This window comes from Thalassophryne amazonica, chromosome 10 (assembly GCF_902500255.1).
Source record: "Thalassophryne amazonica chromosome 10, fThaAma1.1, whole genome shotgun sequence".
Lineage (NCBI taxonomy): Eukaryota > Metazoa > Chordata > Actinopteri > Batrachoidiformes > Batrachoididae > Thalassophryne > Thalassophryne amazonica.
In genome coordinates, this window is record NC_047112.1 from 29722957 (window position 1) to 29742408 (window position 19452).

The window sequence follows — 19452 nt, forward strand, 5'->3', positions numbered from 1 at the left end:
TCTAAGAAAAGATTAACAGGAGTCACAAATTAAGGAGGTATATATTTTATATTGTTCTCTTGCACGCTGTGTGCTCTTTATGGCTAGTGAGGTCATGTTTTGGGATCATAAAGACAAGGTAAAAAAAATTGTAAGTAATTATTGCGAATAGATGAAGGTTTTGCTTTGTGCTAAGCACACATAGCAATAAGGTCATTGCCTGTGTATGTGTGAGATATAACGCCACAGATGGCAGCTCACAGCCGAACTAGATTCCATGAGTGATCACTGAAAAAGTAATGTTTGCACAGATTTTGTGTTCAGCAGTTGTATCGTTAAGTTGTACCAGTGTCTGGGGGCATTCTTACTTGTTGTGCATATGTGTCTTTTAGATGACTTTAGTTTTTGATCTTACAGGAAAGACGAGGAGCAGAGAAGAGATCTGTCTTTGGAGGTGCAGCTGTCAGCTCTCTATACCAGGAGGAGAAGATCAGGTAACACCCGAGCATCAACACACACCAAAATGAGAGTCAAGGCTGGGGGCATGCGCTGGTGTCACATCCACCACACCACGGAACCAACCAGGGTCCCGGTTGGCATCCACACAGGCAGACAACTGATTGAACCCACCTATTGAAGGTAACCAACAGGGCTGGTATGATTTAAATCAGCTGATTTAAATAAAATAAAAATAAAAAATATATATATTTTTTTTTCGAAATTAGTACTTAGAAAAAACACAGAAATATGAAATTAGTACCATTAATTAATGGTACATGTTGTATGTGCACCTTTATGTTTAACATGTCAATAAAGATTATAACTACTGATATTTATATACTGTTATATTATTTCACTCTTCTCATTTAGAAGAGTGAAATAAATAAAAATGAAAAAAGTCAATTTAAATCAATAAAAGTTGATTTAAATAAAAAATCATGACTTTTTAGAAAAAAAAGTCTTTGTTGTTACCAGCCCTGGCAACCCAAGTATCTCCCGCTGCCAGGAGACATGTGGGCATTAGGTTTGCCTTCTACAGTCACCGGGTGTTCGACACTGATGTACCGACATGCTGGATCATATGCAGAGAAGCACATAATCACTTGTTTGAAAAACAAAAATGCCATACCCCCCCAAAAAACCCCAAAGACATCCAGCCCTTCATATCCACTCCCATGTTGCTACACCATCTTTTGTTTCTCCCTTTTTTTCTCGGATTCACCACAGGAGACCCAATATGGATCAGCATGTTGTTTTGGCATGTTTTATGCGGGATTCCCTTCCTGACATAACTCCACATTGCTTGGAGAATGGGCATAAGTGGTCGTGAACCAGGAACTTTTTCTTTTGGAACCAAGTGCACTGACCACTTGGCCACCACACTGCCTGGGATGATACAGTCGCTGCTCCATATCTGCTCCGCTTCATACCATGCCCGCACCATATTTTGAATATTGTAGCACGACTGACAGACAAAAAAAAATGTCTGCTCGTTTGACAGTCATTTCAGCTACAGTGGGTAGCATTTAGGTGTTTATTACCACAAATGGAATATAGCATTCATAACCCTGTTAATTACAGTGTAATTACTTCCAACAAGGAATGAAAGTGGGTTCTTAAAGTTAGAATGATCCCTTCATATCTACAAGAGAGCGGACCCCCTGATAGAGGCTATCATGCTGCACTGCCATGTTGATATGGTAACATAAAAGGACGTATGAGCTTAAATTGAGGCACCTATATGCTGGATCGTGCCCAGAGAAATGTGTAACTAAGGATTGCTGTGATATCCAGTCATCGCCTTGGGTCATTGGTTGACCCAGTGACTAAAAATGAGAACAGGAAAGAAAATGATTCATTCAGCTGTTTCTTGGAGTGTGTTTTCAGATGCCAAAGCAATCGCCAGTTGGTAAAATACTGGAAGCAACGTAGCCTTTTTTTTCCTGCATTTCTGAATCAACACTTACTTGCTGCTTAGGTCACCTCGGCCTGAGCATGGTATTGTTAACCACTGGATTTGATGCTGCATTTGATTATATGCAACGACTGTAAGTGCAGTTAGTGCCCAGAGACAGCACACACTTCTGATTTATGATAATGAAATATATCCATTCACTCTTGCCTGGCAGACTTACTCAAGCTTAAAAACCTCATCTTCATTTCAATGAAAAAAGAGCTCTTTTGCAGATGAAAATGAGATGTGTGAATCCTGTAGGTTTTGCTCCTAAATGGCTCTGCGTGATTAGTATGCACAGCGTTGAAGGAAAGTGGATAGAATCCCCCCCTTTTTAATTACGTTGCATTTCGGGGTTTAGCGTGCGGGGTGGGAGGGGTGATGAGGATGGGCCGGGTACTGCAGACGGAGGGAGGTACCAGCAGGATTCCTAAGAACGCTCCCATTGGCGATGCCGAGTCGCAGCGATGCCCCGAGGGAAACCCGGAAGAGGAAAATCATTAACTTGCCACACACTCCTGCGCACACATGTGCACACAAACACATAAGTTTGCCGCACAGAGTTGAAATGATTGCATTTGAATTTGCTCATAACCTGCCGGAACTGTCACACTCACTGCTCTGCTGCATTCCAATTTCCTCTTTTGCACACAGACCCGCTTCTTATTAAACAGCTAAGCACCTGTTAGCCAGTTAATTGCATTGCTCTCCGCTCATCTCCATGTCATAGTCCGTGTGTGTGGATGGATTCTGTATTGACAAAAGCAGGATTGATTAACAGTATCCCTGGGCTGCTGAGCTGATCAGTGTGGAAGTGAGTAGTTTTTGATCACTGTATTTGCAATTTTCTCACTCACCTTGAAAAAATGACCCAGTTACACACTGGAGGCATTTTTGTCCACTAGAACTGAAAAAGTCAGTCAACACAAAAATCATTGTCAGCTGTGTTGATAATGACAGAATTGTTTATGAAAGTTATTAAGAAATGCAATTTGACCTGTGTCAGCTTCTTAAATGTGAAGATATAATTATTAGTTTTGTTTGTTTGAGACACGAGTATTTGCATTTTTTAAAAATGTGTTTATTTTAAAGGATAAGCTAAGCATCTGCCAGTCTGAACTGCTTTTAAGATGCTTCGGACATGTTTTCAGTCACTTTAAAGAGGATATAATCTTATTTTGAAAAGGAATGCATCACTCTAAAGCTTAAAGCATTGGAGAAATTCAGTAAATAGTCCTTATTGTGGCTATATTAGGGATGATGTTATTTAATTGTTATCTACACTGAGTATAGGATGAATTAAAGCTCTAGTGTGTAGACAAGATGAGTTTTCATTACCTTGGAATGAGTCCTTCATATGAGTCCTTCATATCTACATGATTCCTTCATATCTACTTATGGAAGCTGCCATGGTGCACTGCCATGTCCATACTACCGCTAAAAAGTATGCCTATAGACTGAAGAATATGTGTGTGTGTTTGTGTGTGTCTTGGGCCTGTTCTTGTGTTGCCACGATCAGAGCTTTTGTGCTGTCCTTTAGGTCGGCCTTTTCTAGCCACTGGTAGGACTTCTTGACGTCATCCATTTCCTCTATCTGTTGATGGTACATCCCATGGAGGGGGTTGGTCTTCCATGATACCTCCTCCTCCTGTTCCTGATCATAGTCTGTTTTCAGCTGTCTGAGACTCTTGTGACAGCTTATCTCGAGGGGGCCGTCTTCCTGATGTATTTATGGATGCTCCTTGTTTCATCCTGGATCATGGTTCTGACACTCACTAATACTCGCCTTTCCTCTTCCTGTTGCTCAGAGTGCTTCAAGGTGCTGGACTTTGTGTAGAAACCTCCGTGCATTGTGAGGAGCTTTGCTGTCTTGACATCAGTGGCATCTATCTTCTCTTGACTGCGCTTGTGGAATGTTCCCAGTCTATAGTGGTCAGTACTTAACAAAAGTGGTCAGAAGACTGAAAACCAGTGATCCAGCAACAAGGTCCTGTGCGGCCAAGACTTGCTGACGTGTGTGGGTGTGGGGCCCATGTGGTCTGACCTAACAGAAGGATCTGCTGCGGACAGCTTTGGGCCAGATACCACAGCACACCCTAATAGGTCTCGTGAAGTTAACGTGCCTCCACGGGCAAGCAAATGAAGAGTAACACATCATTTAAGTCCCATAGCTTTGTTTTATGACTTATTATTGCAGTTTAAAACTAAGCATGAGTTTTTTTGGGTAATTTTAAACATTTATTAAAAATCCAAATACATTCGTATTTTTAATAACATCTCATGGCCCACCTACTGTACCTTAATGGTCCACACTTTAGAAATCAGTGTTCAACACGAAAGAAAAGCGTTTATATAACACTTAACAGTAGTTAAACACATTAACTGTGTTAAACTAAATTTTTATTTTATTTTGAGTTTAACTTTATTTTCGTTGAAATATCTGGAATTTAAACAATAACAGTAAAGATGTGTCTTGAGGCTCTGAGACAGTAATTTCGATTTTATTATGATCAATCAATCAATCAACTTTTCTTTTATATAGCGCCAAATCACAACAAACAGTTGCCCCAAGGCGCTCCATACTGTAAGGCAAGGCCATACAATAATTATGAAAAACCCCAACGGTCAAAACGACCCCCTGTGAGCAAGCACTTGGCTACAGTGGGAAGGAAAAACTCCCTTTTAACAGGAAGAAACCTCCAGCAGAACCAGGCTCAGGGAGGGGCAGTCTTCTGCTGAGACTGGTTGGGGCTGAGGGAAAGAACCAGGAAAAAGACATGCTGTGGAGGGGGGCAGAGATCGATCACTAATAATTAAATGCGGAGTGATGCATAAAGAGCAAAAAGAGAAAGAAACAGTGCACCATGGGAACCCCCCCACAGTCTACGTCTAAAGCAGCATAACCCAGGGATAGTCCAGGGTCACCTGATCCAGCCCTAACTATAAGCCTTAGCGAAAAGGAAAGTTTTAAGCCTAATCTTAAAAGTAGAGAGGGTATCTGTCTCCCTGATCTGAATTGGGAGCTGGTTCCACAGGAGAGGAGCCTGAAAGCTGAAGACTCTGCCTCCCATTCTACTCTTACAAACCCTAGGAACTACAAGTAAGCCTGCAGTCTGAGAGCGAAGCGCTCTAATGGGGTAATATGGTACTACGAGGTCCCTAAGATAAGATGGGACCTGATTATTCAAAACCTTATAAGTAAGAAGAAGAATTTTAAATTCTATTCTAGAATTAACAGGAAGCCAATGAAGAGAGGCCAACACGGGTGAGATATGCTCTCTCCTGCTAGTCCCCGTCAGTACTCTAGCTGCAGCATTTTGAATTAACTGAAGGCTTTTTAGGGAACTTTTAGGACAACCTGATAATAATGAATTACAATAGTCCAGCCTGATGATGATGATGATGATGAAACTGATACAAAAAAAAAAAAAAAGGCAATGGTAAAGTACCCTCAGCTGTATGAGCATGTAATCAATGAAAGAATGTGACCTTTTTATCACTTAAAATAGGTCAAGGTTAGCCATCTTTGAACTTGTCTAAGGTCTGTGCCCCAAGAATGCTTCCTGTGAATTTGAAGACCCTGGCAGTTAATAGAACTGGACTTGGGCTGAGCACAGACAGATGAACACACAGACACAAAGTCTTTGTAATACCCGATTACCGTATTTTGGCCTCAGGTAAAAATTTGAGGAATCAGAATTTTAAATGATAAAGAAAAAGCTGTATTGTCCCATCATTGTGTTCGATCTAGTGCTGTCTTCATTGTTTCTTATCAGGGGCTGTAAGAAAAGGTGCGTGTGTGTGTCTGTGTAGCTCAGGTCGGTGATTGTTCTCCACCTGTGGAGTTCTGTGCAGTCAGATGGATGAAGGACATGTCTGTTGGTATGCCAGAATGGTAGCATGTATGTCTGGCACCCTCACAGAAACACAAATGCACACAGTGTCTTTGATACTCCAGCTGTTGTGTTGACAGAGTAGCTTGTAACCTTCCCAGCATACATTGCAACACTTGCTGCCACTTCATTTATGGTACCCACATTAATCATTACTTTGTTTTTCCTGTGTTTGTGGGTGGGTTCATGCATACAGTTTCCGTGATACTGACTATAGCCTGCTGATGGCTCATTTTAATGCTTGTGTATGTTCTAAACACTCACTGTGTGGACGAGGTGGGTGTGCTTGTACTTTATGTATGTGGCCATGCGTCATAATCCCATCAAACCACCCCTGTCCGACCATCGACTAAAGACTGATGAGCTGGCCTATTGATTAGTTGCCGCAGGAGATGGATGGCGGCCACGTGTCAGGGACACATGGGGTCACCATGGCCATCAGACAAGGAAGTGGGTGTGGCTGTGCCTGGAAAATCATGAATAAACATAACGGTGGTAATCAGGCATATGCAAATGAACGTGCTCATACATAAATGGGACGGGGATAAAAGTGTAATGAGTTCTTCATCATTCATCACAGGCTGATGAGTAAATGTTGCAAAGAAGGAGGGGCGGAATGAGAGACACGAGAGTGAGAAAGCATGTTGATGGAAACACTGAAGAAAAGGAAGTACAGCGATTCATTAAAGAACAAAACTTGGGGAAATGTCGGTGTTAAAAATCTTTCCTCAGAGGAAACTGTAAAAGGTGGTGCTTGTAATGCAGCTGCTTTGCTCTTTGTCTCACACTTGGCCTTGGGACATATTACGACATAAACACAGGTTGTCCAGATATGCACATATTACAGAAGTGTACACTTAGGTCCATGGATATGTGGAACATCATTTTCAGCAATTATTACAAAAGAAACAATAGTATGATATAGTAAATCTGTCTGGAGTGGGTAATTCTCAAAAACTGTGTGACCATGCAAGAGCGACACAAATGAGGGAAGCCACCAAGACACCCAAAGATCTCTGAATGAGTTATAGACTTTTGTGACTGTGATTGAACAAACTGTGCACAGTGGAACTTTTGTCTGTTGCATCGCCAAGGAGCAGAGAAGGATTTTCTCAAAAATAAGATGTAAAATAGCACCTACAGTTTGCCAGGCAGTACATATGAGATACACCAAATTCCAGTGAAGTTGGGATGTTGTGTAAAATGTAAATAAAAACAGAATACAATGATTTACAAATCCTCTTCAACCTATATTCAACTGAATACACCACAAAGACAAGATATTTAATGTTCAAACTGATAAACTTTATTGTTTTAGTGCAAATATTTTCTCATTTTGAAATGGATGCCTGCAACAGGTTTCAAAAAAGCTGGGACAGTGGAATATTTACCACTGTGTTACATCACCTTTCCTTCTAACAACACTCAATTAGCGTTTGGGAACTGAGGACACTAATTGTAAATGTCATGATTGGGTATAAAAGGCGCATCTGCAAAAGGCTCAACCATTTACAGGCAAAGATGGGGCAAGGAGCACTTTGTGAACAACTGTGTGAAAAAATAGTCCAACAGTTTAAGAACAATGTTTCACAATGTTCAATTGCAAGGAATTTAGGGATTCCATCATCTAAAGTCCATAATATAATCAGAAGATTCAGAGAATCTGGAGAAATTTCTACATGTAAGCGGCAAGGCTGAAAACCAGCATTGAATGCCCGTGACCTTCGATCCCTCAGGTGGCACTGCAATAAAAACCGACATCATTGTGTAAAGGATCTTATGCGTGGGCTCAGGAACACTTCAGAAAACCATTGTCAGTTAACACAGTTCGTCGCTATATCTACAAGTCAAAGTTAAATCAGAGATCATTGTTTAAAATACATTAATGACCACATCTTAAAAACTAGATGAGATATTGAAACACTGTTTCCTGCATAGGCATTTGCGTTCCTGAGCCAAAAAATATCTGACCTCTGATGTAAAGCTGAAAAATTAGCTGGTCTCACTATAATCATGTGGATGTCTTGATACTAGTTTCTGTTATTTTGTATAATAAATTATCATTCAGGTAAAGGTTAAAAAAGGAAGATCAACAAGTTCAGAATGAAAATAACAGTAGTCATTGCTTGCCAACTTGCCTGAGACCTTTTTTTTATAGCCTTTTCCTTTTAAAAATGACTTTTGTGCCTGCATTTTTATAACCGTTAACTTTGTTTTCATTAAACAGATTACTGAAGACTTAAAAATCATATTAAGGTACAATTTCAATAATCTTAGGTAGAAAATTGGCCATAACTATGCTCTTCAGAGCTAAACAGAACTTGGTGTCTGCATGCTGTGGGGCGTGCATTGCTGCAGAAACGGGGATTATGTTGTTTGGCCTTGAGGATGACTGACGGTACTGCATGAGAGCGGTAAAGCTGTGAGTATGTGGTGTTTCCGTCAGACAATAGCGCACTAAATTCAATTAATCTTAATGGCTAGCATGGAGAAGAGGGAGGGGAAGGCGTAAAGCTCTAAATGAGATTTGGCTCCTTCTCCCCACCCAACAGCACCACCACCGATGCATTCTGCCTCCCCCAGTAGCCTCTGCGGTCCACAATGTCAGGAGGTGATTAGAGACAGATACAATCAGAGGTGGTGTGATTGTGTATGGGTTGTATCGAAGGTCCAGTGGGGTCCGGCATGTGGGGCTGCTGCCTGCATAAGAGACATATTTGTTTGTTTTAAAGTTTGCCTTATGACCACATACATGGTATTCAGAATGGCATGTTCGCATGAGTGGGCACACATCACACTTCAGATAAAGTTGACACCATCTGCTTTTTTCCTTTCTCTTTATTTCTCTTTCAATCTTAGAGAGGAGGACAAGAACATCTTTGACTATTGCAGAGAAAACAATATCGACCACGTCAGCAAGGCCATTGGCTCCAAGAAAGTGGATGTCAATGTTAAAGATGAAGAGGTAACTGCAAAATATCGTGCTAAAATATGTCAAGGAACACTGCAGTGTTGGCATGTGAGAATGATTTTAATTAATACTAGCTGAACAGCAGGTGAGAGACAGACTATAGAATTGTAGGATCTGTATTCAGCCCTGTCAGGAGACAGAAGTAAGTAGTTTGTTCTTTAGCAAATCTGTAAATAAGTAGTTAACTTCCATAGCACTTTTCACAGATAGTCGCAAAGTGCTTTACACAAAAGTGCAGAATTAAATCAAAATAAAAACATCAAAGTAAGAATCATCCCTGTCCCTAGACTTTTAAAGCCTCTTTAAAAACCTATTTCTTTTCTCTGGCATTTCCTAAATGAGCAGTTACATCTCTGTTTCACTTTAGTATTCCTTCTGTTTTTCCTGTTGCTTAATGCTGACAAATTTTATCTTATTTCTACTCTTTCAGTAGCATGGCCCAAGCAGAGGGTCACCCCTTTGAGTCTGGTCTGCTTGAGGTTTCTTCCTCAATATCTTCGGAGGGAGTTTTTCCTTACCACTGTTGCCTGTGTGCTGTGTGCTTAAATTATTTCCTACTACTTTTTACTGTTTATTTTACGTTGTTTTTTATCTGTTTTATTGCCTGTTGTAATTTTATTGTTATTTTTAATTCTTTTATTTATGATTCGGGGTAACTTGGTGCCCATTTTTTAATTATGTACAGTGCTTTGGTCGACTGTTGTTGTTTTAAACATGCTTTAGAAATAAAGCTTGAGTTGAATAAATATTAAATTAAAATAAGTCAAAATAAAAACAAGAAAGTAAAAATACAAGGTAAACAGGTGGGTCTACAGTTGCATTTTAAAACTATCAGTAAATCAAATGAGCAGCAGGGTCTCTGTTCTGTGCAGGAATGCATCTGATAAAAGAACTTAAAGCTACATTGTGTTGGACTTAAGGTAGCCTACCTCAGAGTGATCTGTGAGTGACCATTAGTGGTACATGAATATGTTACTTTGAATCACAGTTATTCCGTGATCCGTATGGACCGCTCCGCAGATTAATTGCAGAGTTTACATAAGTGTGATTTTTGTTCATGGTGACTTGTTTTTAAAGTGACAGTTGGTCATTTTGATGCAGTAGCTATAAAATCACACTGAGTCACACTGAGTCATATGCATGTACTTCGGTCATGAACATAGCTTGTTAAAAACAGCCTCGTGCTCTGCTGGAGAGATGGCTTGGTGCTTGCTCAGTGCACGTATGGATCCAAATAAAGTAAGAATCTCTCTTTGAATTCAAAGGAGCGCAGGATGAACTGTCTGTTGTCAAAGCAGTTGCGGTTAAAAGTGTGACTGAAAGAAATGCTGCGTTTTCACGCAGCTTATTAAAACATTACAAAAACAGCCTTGTGCCGCTACCTGCAGGCTCGACACATATCTGGATCTGAAACCGACAGAATCTCTAAAAATACATTGAGAGTTGAGGGTGAAGTGTCTGCCGTCACTGCCCTGTGTGGTCTTGAGCTTACTCAACAGTGTTGTGCTCAATGCGCTTGCACAACCGAGCTGGCAGAAAGTCTGTAGTTCCAAGAAATAACTGAAGAAGTTCCTGAATTTTTCCCAGCATTGGCTCCACTGGTCCTGAATTAATTTGTATCAGTGGTGGTAGGACAACTGTATTTATCCTGAAAGGGTTACAAATAGTTATCATTCTTACCCTTTTACCAGACATGATCTTTTTTTTTTTAAAGAATTAGAAGTTACAAATTTAGATCAGGCCGTGTGATAGTCTTCCGTCCTGTCCAGGGTGTACTCTACCTGTTGCCCAGTGACTGCTGGGAAAGGCTCCAGCCGCTCCCGCTACCCTTAATTGGAACATGCGGGTATAGAACATGAATAAAACAGATCATCATCTTCTTCTTCTGACTGATACTGTTATTGCACTTTAATATTCGTTTTTACTTTTTTGGTTAAGAGGTGGGTGTTTATAAGCTTTTGCTTCTGCCTACACCCTTTCAGGCACAAATTCATTCATTCGGGCATAAATTCATTCAAAATATGACAATGAAGTAGTTTTATTTCAATATATTATGTAAAACATTTTAACACCTTGTTTTTGTTCAGGAACATAGACAAGCTTTGTTTGTTTTTGGGTTTTTTTTTTTGTTTTGTTTTTTTGTTTTTTGCTCATTAAGTTCATTTTTTAAAAATGGAAAGCACAGAATAATTTGTCTGTTTTTTTTTTTCCTTATCCAAAAAAATTATCTGATCCATAACATAAAAAAACGTATCTGCTCCAAATCACGTGGCCTTTGTGATTTGTTACACCCCTAATATTGCTAAAATATCAAATTTTAAATGATCATTTTGTAACATAAAAGTGTTTCTCAGACTGTTTAATAACAATTCCAAAGTCCAAAGATAGTAATAGACTGTTCTTATGGTAAGCAATTGTTTTTAGATATTTGGAGAGTTAAGAGGTCTGCAAGATTTTTTTTTTTCTTTTTACTAATATTATTATTAAGTCATCCTTGGTATGAAAAGTTTGAAAAAAACTGATTTAGGGTCATAAGCAAATAATGAATATAGCATTCATAACCTTCTGTTTATTATCATAGAATTAAATAATTAATCATAAGCTTAGCACAAGCCCTTCTTATCTGTGTGGGAGCATGCACCCTCATGTAGGCCTCCGTGTTTATACAGCATCTCCAAAGGGGCATATTTAGCCTTTTGTAATGTGACCAGAAGATGTAAGAAAAAAGAAGATCCCCCAATGCACTGTCTGGTTGCTCGTGCAGGCTTGTGCTTGTGCAGGGAACAAGTTTGAGAACCCTCATTTTTGTGAGCTGGATAATCATACAAAGTACGTATCACAAGGTTCGATTTAGGGTCTGCAAATAGCTGCACACACATTCATGCAGCTACAGAAAGGTAGACTAAGGAAGCTTTTGCTGCCATTTGTCCATGTTTACTTGTGCTTTACAGCTCAACAATTAATGTTTTGTTTGACTGATTTACATTTTTGTTTACCTTTAATTTGTGCTCTCTGTCTCACTTTTTTTTTTAACTCAGTCTGAGTTCACATACAGCAGCAGGCAGAGGAAAAATACAGCCAAACACCTGTCATAGAGTTACTTGTAAAAGCGCCACGGTGCTCTTGCTTTGATATCACGGTCACTTAGCAGTACTTCGCTGATATGTCGAGAGAGAGACTCCGCATCCATTTGACGCTACGTGTGTGTAAAATCTGCATGCTTTCTATATTTTTGTGGGGTTTTTTCTACCGAAGGACAGAGTTAAATTAAATCCTATAATGTAAGAAGACTAGGGGTAATTAATTCCCATTGCAAAAGAAGAGAAAATGTGAATGGAACCTATTATCATGACCCACAGCAGGATTATGCAGTCTGCAACCTCACCACTGTAGGTTGCAGTGTAATTTGTACACACACATTGTTGTGGCTCTTGTTTCACATTAACCCTGAAATCCATTCATCTGTTCTCGATTCAATATCAATATGAACAAATGTCTCACTGGCCGCCACTCTTACTTCAGTTTTTCTTCGTATAAGTAGGTAATTTGCCAGTCAAAGGCAGAAAAGAGCTTTATGTGTCTGCTCACCGGTAGTGTGCAGTGGTAACCAGCAGAGGGCAGTGGTCAGGTTTCACATCAGCAATGTCTGATCAGCATCAGTTTGTGTTGCTAAATGAGGCAGGGGATTTGTACTGTATCGATCTACTTAGGTATTTATAAGACTTGTTTCATCATCATTTCTGTCACATTTCTTCCACATTCTGATATTTAGACGGTAGACAGCTGGACCTTTTGTTCACAGCTGTATGATTTGTAAACACTGACTGAATTGGCTGATCTGTTCTGTTGAAATGGAAAGTAAATGGAGCCACTTTATATAAAGATGAATACATATTGTGAAGCTCATAGGTTTCTGATGCAGCACAAAATCTGGAAAAGGAATGTACTTCTCAAAATTATTAGTGGAATAAAAGAAGGGCAGTGCTTGCTGAAATTGTTCAGTGTGTGGACATTAATACAATACAACAGAACAGAAATGCAGGTGATTATTCTGAGGTAGATGTAGTGTTTTTGTGGATTTTTTTTTAGTTCACCTTATGTGGAAGTTTTGTGGTTTCTTTAATTAAATTGACCTATCAGAACCTTAAAAAAAGCATGCAGGAATAATTGTAAAGTGCCCTGCACTTTTACATACTAAAAGATGAGTTTCTAGAGCTAAATCCAGTGCCATATTGTAAAGTTTATGGCTTCCAAGTTTGAGTATGTTGACTTAAATTGCAGATATGAAATATTTGAAAATCAGGCTTTACCTAACTCAGTATGCTACCCAGCTCATGGTACAGGTCAGGGTTGTCTCCTCGACTACTGCATTGCCCTTGTAGCAGGACTCGTGGTGCAGTGAAACCCTTAGAGAAGGTCCAGAACATGGTGGCACATCTGGTATTCAGTCAACCCAAAAGGTCACATTACCCTGTAGCTCACAGACCTCCACTGGCTGCCCATCTACCCTGACTCAAATTCAAGGTGTCTCAGGTGTCGTCAGTGAGCTGCGTGTCGTCACTAGAGAGTGTGTTTATCTGCATGTGTTTATCCTGAAGTATTTAAGTAATGTCTTGGTTAAAGTCTTTCTATAATATGATGCTGCATTAGAAAAGAGCAGCAATGGTTAGGGAGTGAAATATAATCACGTTCAGCAGGAGAACAGTTTGCTGTTTTCTTAGCTGTCTCCACCTTGTTTTACCTTAAACTCTAAGATGCGATCGCAAAAGAGTTTCTACAGAAAGTTAGATGGTGAACAGCTTATGATTTGGCTGTGAAAAAAAAAATCACTTAGATTTGTTTATTTTTGCTTTAATCTCTGCAGTTTGTACTGCATTTCTAGTGTTCTTACTGTGCCCACCCAGTTTTTGGAAAATGTAGTGGGAATGTGGCTGAGTGTGACGAGTGTTGAAGGAGCCATAAAGTCACTGGACAGAGGCATTTGATGATGCTGATACTTTTGCAGGAGAATGAATGCTTCCTCTCTTACTGTATGGTTGTGAGACTTGGGTACTAGACAGTTGGATGTCTTTGGTATTCAGTCTCTTTGAAGGATCCTTGGGTTCTGTGAGAATGACTGTATCAAATGAATGGTTAGTTAAGGAGGGTCAAATGAGAAGTGTGACTCACTTGAATGGTGAGGGAATGTCAGCTAAGACATTTTAGCCATGTGATGCATTTTGTTTGGGCATGATCCAGCACGCAGATGCCTCATTGTTGAGGACCCTAGCATCTAGAGACGGCCAAGTGGGACGACCATGTTTCATCTGCCTACAGCAGATGGATAGCTACTTTTGAGTGGTGGAGATGGACCAGTTGGGTGGTTACTGTCAGGGACCCAAGATTGTTCTGTAAAGTTGTGCATACTGGGGGTGGGTATATCATGGTTTGAATTAGTGATGTTCTTCAATTATTGTGCTGAATTAATCACAACACATAACCTGTCCATGTTGTTTAAAGTAAGTCCTTGTTAATAAACCAACATTATTATGGGCCTGATTTACTAAGAATCCACATAATGAGAGCTAAATTGCCTGGGCAATCCAGACCTGTCCAGACTGGGACAGAGACAGTTTTGTGGTTGATTTAATAAGCGTAAATGCTACCTGGCTTTTACTAAGAGTAAATTTTCAATGCCCTGAACATTCTGGTGTAACAGCCAATAAGTGACGTTTCCAAAGCTAGGGTTTGCATCCAAGCCTCGCACCCGTACAAGAGGATTGCTCCTACACTTGCTGTGAATAAGCACAACATCACTTCCAGAGACATACGTGACTTTCAGATGGCTTTTGGGTTTTCATTAAATATGTAATTGATGTTGGGTGATGACACTTTTGGCTTATTCTAATTTATCATGAAAAATTAATGTCTACATTAAACTAAAGAATTGTTTGATATTGCAGTGAATTGAATTGCATCAAATTGTTCCCTGATAATAAATGATTATTCCTAAATTGTATCACACCTCGTGTAGCTATAGATGCATATTGTTTTGTAAGGTAGAGATGTACGCCCCTAGTAATTATATTTGTCTTTGTGTGCGTGATTCTGCAGGGTCGAGCTCTTCTGCATTGGGCTTGTGACAGAGGACACAAGGACCTGGTGTCACTATTACTGCAAAACAAAGCAGATATTAACAGTCAGGTAAGCAGCTTTTCCATGTGCATATGCAAACAAATTCTTCTTCTTGAAAGCTGATGAAAGTTTGGTGTTGCAATCAGATGGCATCTCAAAATCAGTGTATCTTTAGTTTGGGTGCACGTTTCCAGGCGAACCAGGCTATTTCAAAATATTGCATTTAGCTCTGAGAAATGTTCTTTGAAATTTTATTGACCAGAAATTTCATTTCAACAGATATGTACAGTAACTGTTTAGTAAAAAGTGGAAAATGAAATATATTTCCAACAATCACCAATGCATGCGAACACAAGCTCAAGGGAAACGGGACATCTTCAGCATCCCAGCACTTCTTTTCACTCTCTCTCTCTCGCCATTCTCCCCATCCCTTCTGGAAGGTCACCTTTAATTCACTTTGTGCCACAGACAAATCCCCCGGAGCTTTAACAGACACAGTTAGCCAGTAGCTAGCCTTGTGTTTAGCCTCTCCAAGGTTTAGCGGCATTCAGGAGGCTTTAGGTTTGGCGGTAAGCTGGCTCAGCTGCACATTGGAGAAATTACTCCTCTGTTCACCCGGCAGCACAGCGCAGTGCATTTTCAACGGGCAGCACTCTGAGGCTTTAACCGCCGAATCAATTGGAAGTAATCAGGCAAATTGTTTTATGTTGCACAACCCACATAATCAGGGCATTTCACAAATCACTTTGTCTTTTTGGTCATGTGTAGTCCCTTTTGTTTAGAATGCAGTGGGGATGAGGTGGATTTGTGGCGAATGGTTCATTGAAAAACTTAACAGTAACATAAGTAAGAAACACTTAAATGATGATGTAGGGCCATATCAAGATAATGACAGCAGAGGATTGATGTGCAAACAAAGGCTTTTTGTCCTTTAGTAAGATGAAGTGTGTTTGCAATTTTATCTTTGGAATAGGAATTAATCTTTCCCTGTGCTAAAGTTTTTCAGCAATCAAAGCTACAGTCATAAATCTTTGCCAAGGTATGCATATTGGATGCCTGAATCTTCATTGCCCCCCCCCCCCCACACACACACACACCCACACACACACACACATGAGCTTACTCTGTTGCTTTGTGTTATTTAAAACATACGATATTGTACAAAGGTTTTACACATCATTGAATTTTGACCAATCATCCAGTCAACAATCAAACTTAAACTGTCTGAACATTCTTATTCCAACAGCCTTTTCATCCTGCACACGTGGCAAGCAGGGGCTTGTAATTGTTCGTGTGTGTGTGTGAGTGAGAGAGAGAGAACAAAACTAAAAGTCACTTGGATTTTCACCAAACGTGGTGGGAATATTTCTTGGCTGAATGTCTCTGGATGATTAACTTTGACACTTGATTGGTCATAGGTCAACATCAAGCACAACATAGCCCAAAAACACATTTAGCATAATACCTCCATTGCCTAAGTGGCTTGAGTTTTGATTAAAACTTCATATTTAATATGTATATGTCGCAGACATGAACGAGCGAAGTTCTTCAGCATCTCACCATGTCATTTAGTTCCTTCAGACTTTTTTTGAGCAAATACTTCAGGGGAGCATTAGCATGGCTAAAATCTTTCAGATTCTGGGGAGCTCTGTCCCCCAGACCCCCTGCCTTTTTAAGCATTTTTCTTTATTTGCCTCTCACATGCCTGGAAGCTCCTTGCCATCTGACCATGTCATTTAGGTCCTTCAGACTTTTTTTCAGTAAAATGGTTCTAGGGAGCATGAGCATGGCTAAAACAGCTTGGTGGGGGGCTCTGCTCCCCCAGACCTCTAGCTTTTTAAGCATTTGTTTTGTTTTTTTTGCATTTCAGCTCCAACCCCCCACCCAGACACACCTAATTACAGCCCTCTTAACCCCTGCCACTTTCAGCATTTTTTAAATGTAGATGTAAATTAATATTCAGACTTTTCAGCTAGTTGACAGTAGGGCTGTACAATATGGACAAATTACCATAGCTCAGTATTGTCATATCAATATGATACAACCCCAGTTCCAATGAAGTTGGGGCGTTGTGTGAAATGTAAATAAAAACAGAATACAATTATTTGCATATCCTCTTCAACCTATATTAAATTGAAGAAAGACAAGATATTTAATGTTCAAACTAATAGACTTGTGCAAATATTTGCTCATTTTTGAAATAGATGCCTGCAACACATTTTTAAAAAAGGTGGGACAGTGGTATGTTTACCACTGTGTTACATCACCTTTCCTTCTAACAACACTTAATAAGTGTTTGGGAACTGAGGACACTAATTTTGAGTGTCATGATTTGGTGTAAAAGGAGCATCCCCAAAAGTCTCAGCAGTTCACAAGCAAAGATGGGGCAAGGATCAACACTTTGTGAACAACTGCAGGAAAAAATAGTCCAACAGTTTAAGAACAATGTTTCTCAATGTTCGATTGCAAGGAATATAGGGATTCCATCATCTACAGTCCATAATATAAACAGAAGATTCATAGAATCTGGAGAACTTTCTACACGTAAGCGGCAAGGCCGAAAACCAAAAGCCAGCATCTGTGATGGTATGGGAGTGTGTTAGTGCCCACGGCATGGGCAACTTACACATCTGTGATGGCACCATCAATGCTGAAAGGTACATCCAGGTTTTGGAGCAGCACATGCTGCCATCCAAGCAACGTCTTTTTCAGGGACGTCCCTGCTTGTATCAGCAAGACAATGCCAAGCCACATTCTGCACGTGTTACAACAGTGTGGCTTCGTAGTAAAAGAGTGGGTACTAGACTGGCCTGCCTGCAGTCCAGACCTGTCACCCATTGAAAATGTGTGGCATGTTATGAAGCGCAAAATACGGCAACAGAGACCCCTGACTGTTGAACAACTGAAATTGTACATCAAGCAAGAATGGGAAAGAATTCCACCTACAAAGCTTCAACAATTAGTGTCCTCAGTTCCCAAACGCTTATTGAGTGTTGTTAGAAGGAAAGGTGATGTAACACAGTGGTAAACATACCACTGTCCCAGCTTTTTTGAAACGTGTTACAGGCATTCATTTCAAAATTAGCAAATATTTGCACAAAAACAATAAAGTTGACCAGTTTGAACATTAAATATCTTGTCTTTGTGGTGTATTCAATTGAATATAGGTTGAAGAGGATTTGCAAATCATTGTATTCTGTTTTTATTTACATTTTACACAACGTCCCAACTTCATTGGAATTGGGGTTGTATACGATATGACTATGATTTCCCACAAACATTCTTAAACAAAACAGTAATAATACCACACTCATGCACACTCATCATAAGGTTAGGATACTGTGCCCTCCAAAAGTATTGGAACACCTGGTATTTCACACATTTTAATTTGTTTATGCCATTTCAAATACAAGAAATACAAAAACTATAAAGAATAAACATTTCTAAAATTATCTTCCTCAAACTGAAACTGAAAGCAAATCTCTAAACTGTGATAATACCTGTAAATAATAATCAGTTTTATTACCAGTTTTCTTCAGACAAGTCAAGGGATGGATACATGAACATTTCCAAGTCACTGAATATGTCTTGGACTTTATTTACATCAGTTATAAGAAATACAAAAGTTTCTTTCCCCAAAACATCAAATCTAGGCTTGCATCTCATCAGCTTGTATCAGTAAAGTATTTATGATTGATTACCGTAAGTGACCTCATAATGAAGTCAGAAAGAAGTCAAAATATGTTATGTCATTAAAAACAAAACCCTGTTCCGTGGCATATAGTACATTAGCCATCTGATGCCTTTTATTTTAATGAAGTAGCTAATGAATGATTAAATTACAAACCTTGATTCCAAATAAAAGAGAAATGGGCACAAAGCTAATTTGCTGAAATGCATTCATATTTTTATAGAAGGAATTATTTCAGTTTTTTCATTCCCGATTAAGTACTCCAAAGCTCAAGAGATTTATAGTGTATTTTATTTAATTGAAGCTATTTTATTTTATTTATTTTGACACATAAGGAAATATTTCATAGGCAGGATTTTTTTTGTAAGCCAGTTTTTGCTAAGAGAAACTGCTTTCATGCATTCAGTCCTTTAGGTTCTTTTCACCCAGCTGTTTCTCAGGTGTCAGACATTGCGCAAACTGCAATAGCCTGAATATTAAAACTCTACCTGTGCTGCAACAAACTCACGAGCAGCAGATTTGTGAGACGACAGAGAAAATATAGTCTGCTAAATCATATCACTGTGTCACAATGCCAAATTATGTCACTACGCAAAGCTTACAGAGCAGTGCTCTTCTTATTACAACATGCTTGAGCATTCCTTTGTTTCTTCCTTGATGTTTGGTGGTGAAGTCCCCAAAGAAGGGATTGAAGTAAGTAGTAAATGATAATTTTATGTTGTATTGGAGAAAAAAAAATTTGGGGTAACTTTATGGCTTTGTCCTTTCTGCCTAATGCTCCAATAACAGGAATTTTCACGTGTGCATGTTGGGTGTGTCCATGTGAGCAAAAGAGGAATGTTTGGGTTGT

The 19452-nt window shown here is 39.5% G+C and overlaps 1 protein-coding gene across 1 annotated transcript in view; it reads left to right on the top strand.

The window, feature by feature from the left end:
* acbd6 (acyl-CoA binding domain containing 6) overlaps positions 1–19452 on the top strand; it is an 81964-nt gene that overhangs the window by 9790 nt on the left and 52722 nt on the right. The window contains exons 4-6 of the mRNA XM_034179679.1: positions 397–473; positions 8686–8791; positions 14891–14980. Of these exons, the coding sequence (XP_034035570.1) occupies positions 397–473; positions 8686–8791; positions 14891–14980 (273 nt within the window). The remainder of the gene's footprint in view (positions 1–396; positions 474–8685; positions 8792–14890; positions 14981–19452) is intronic.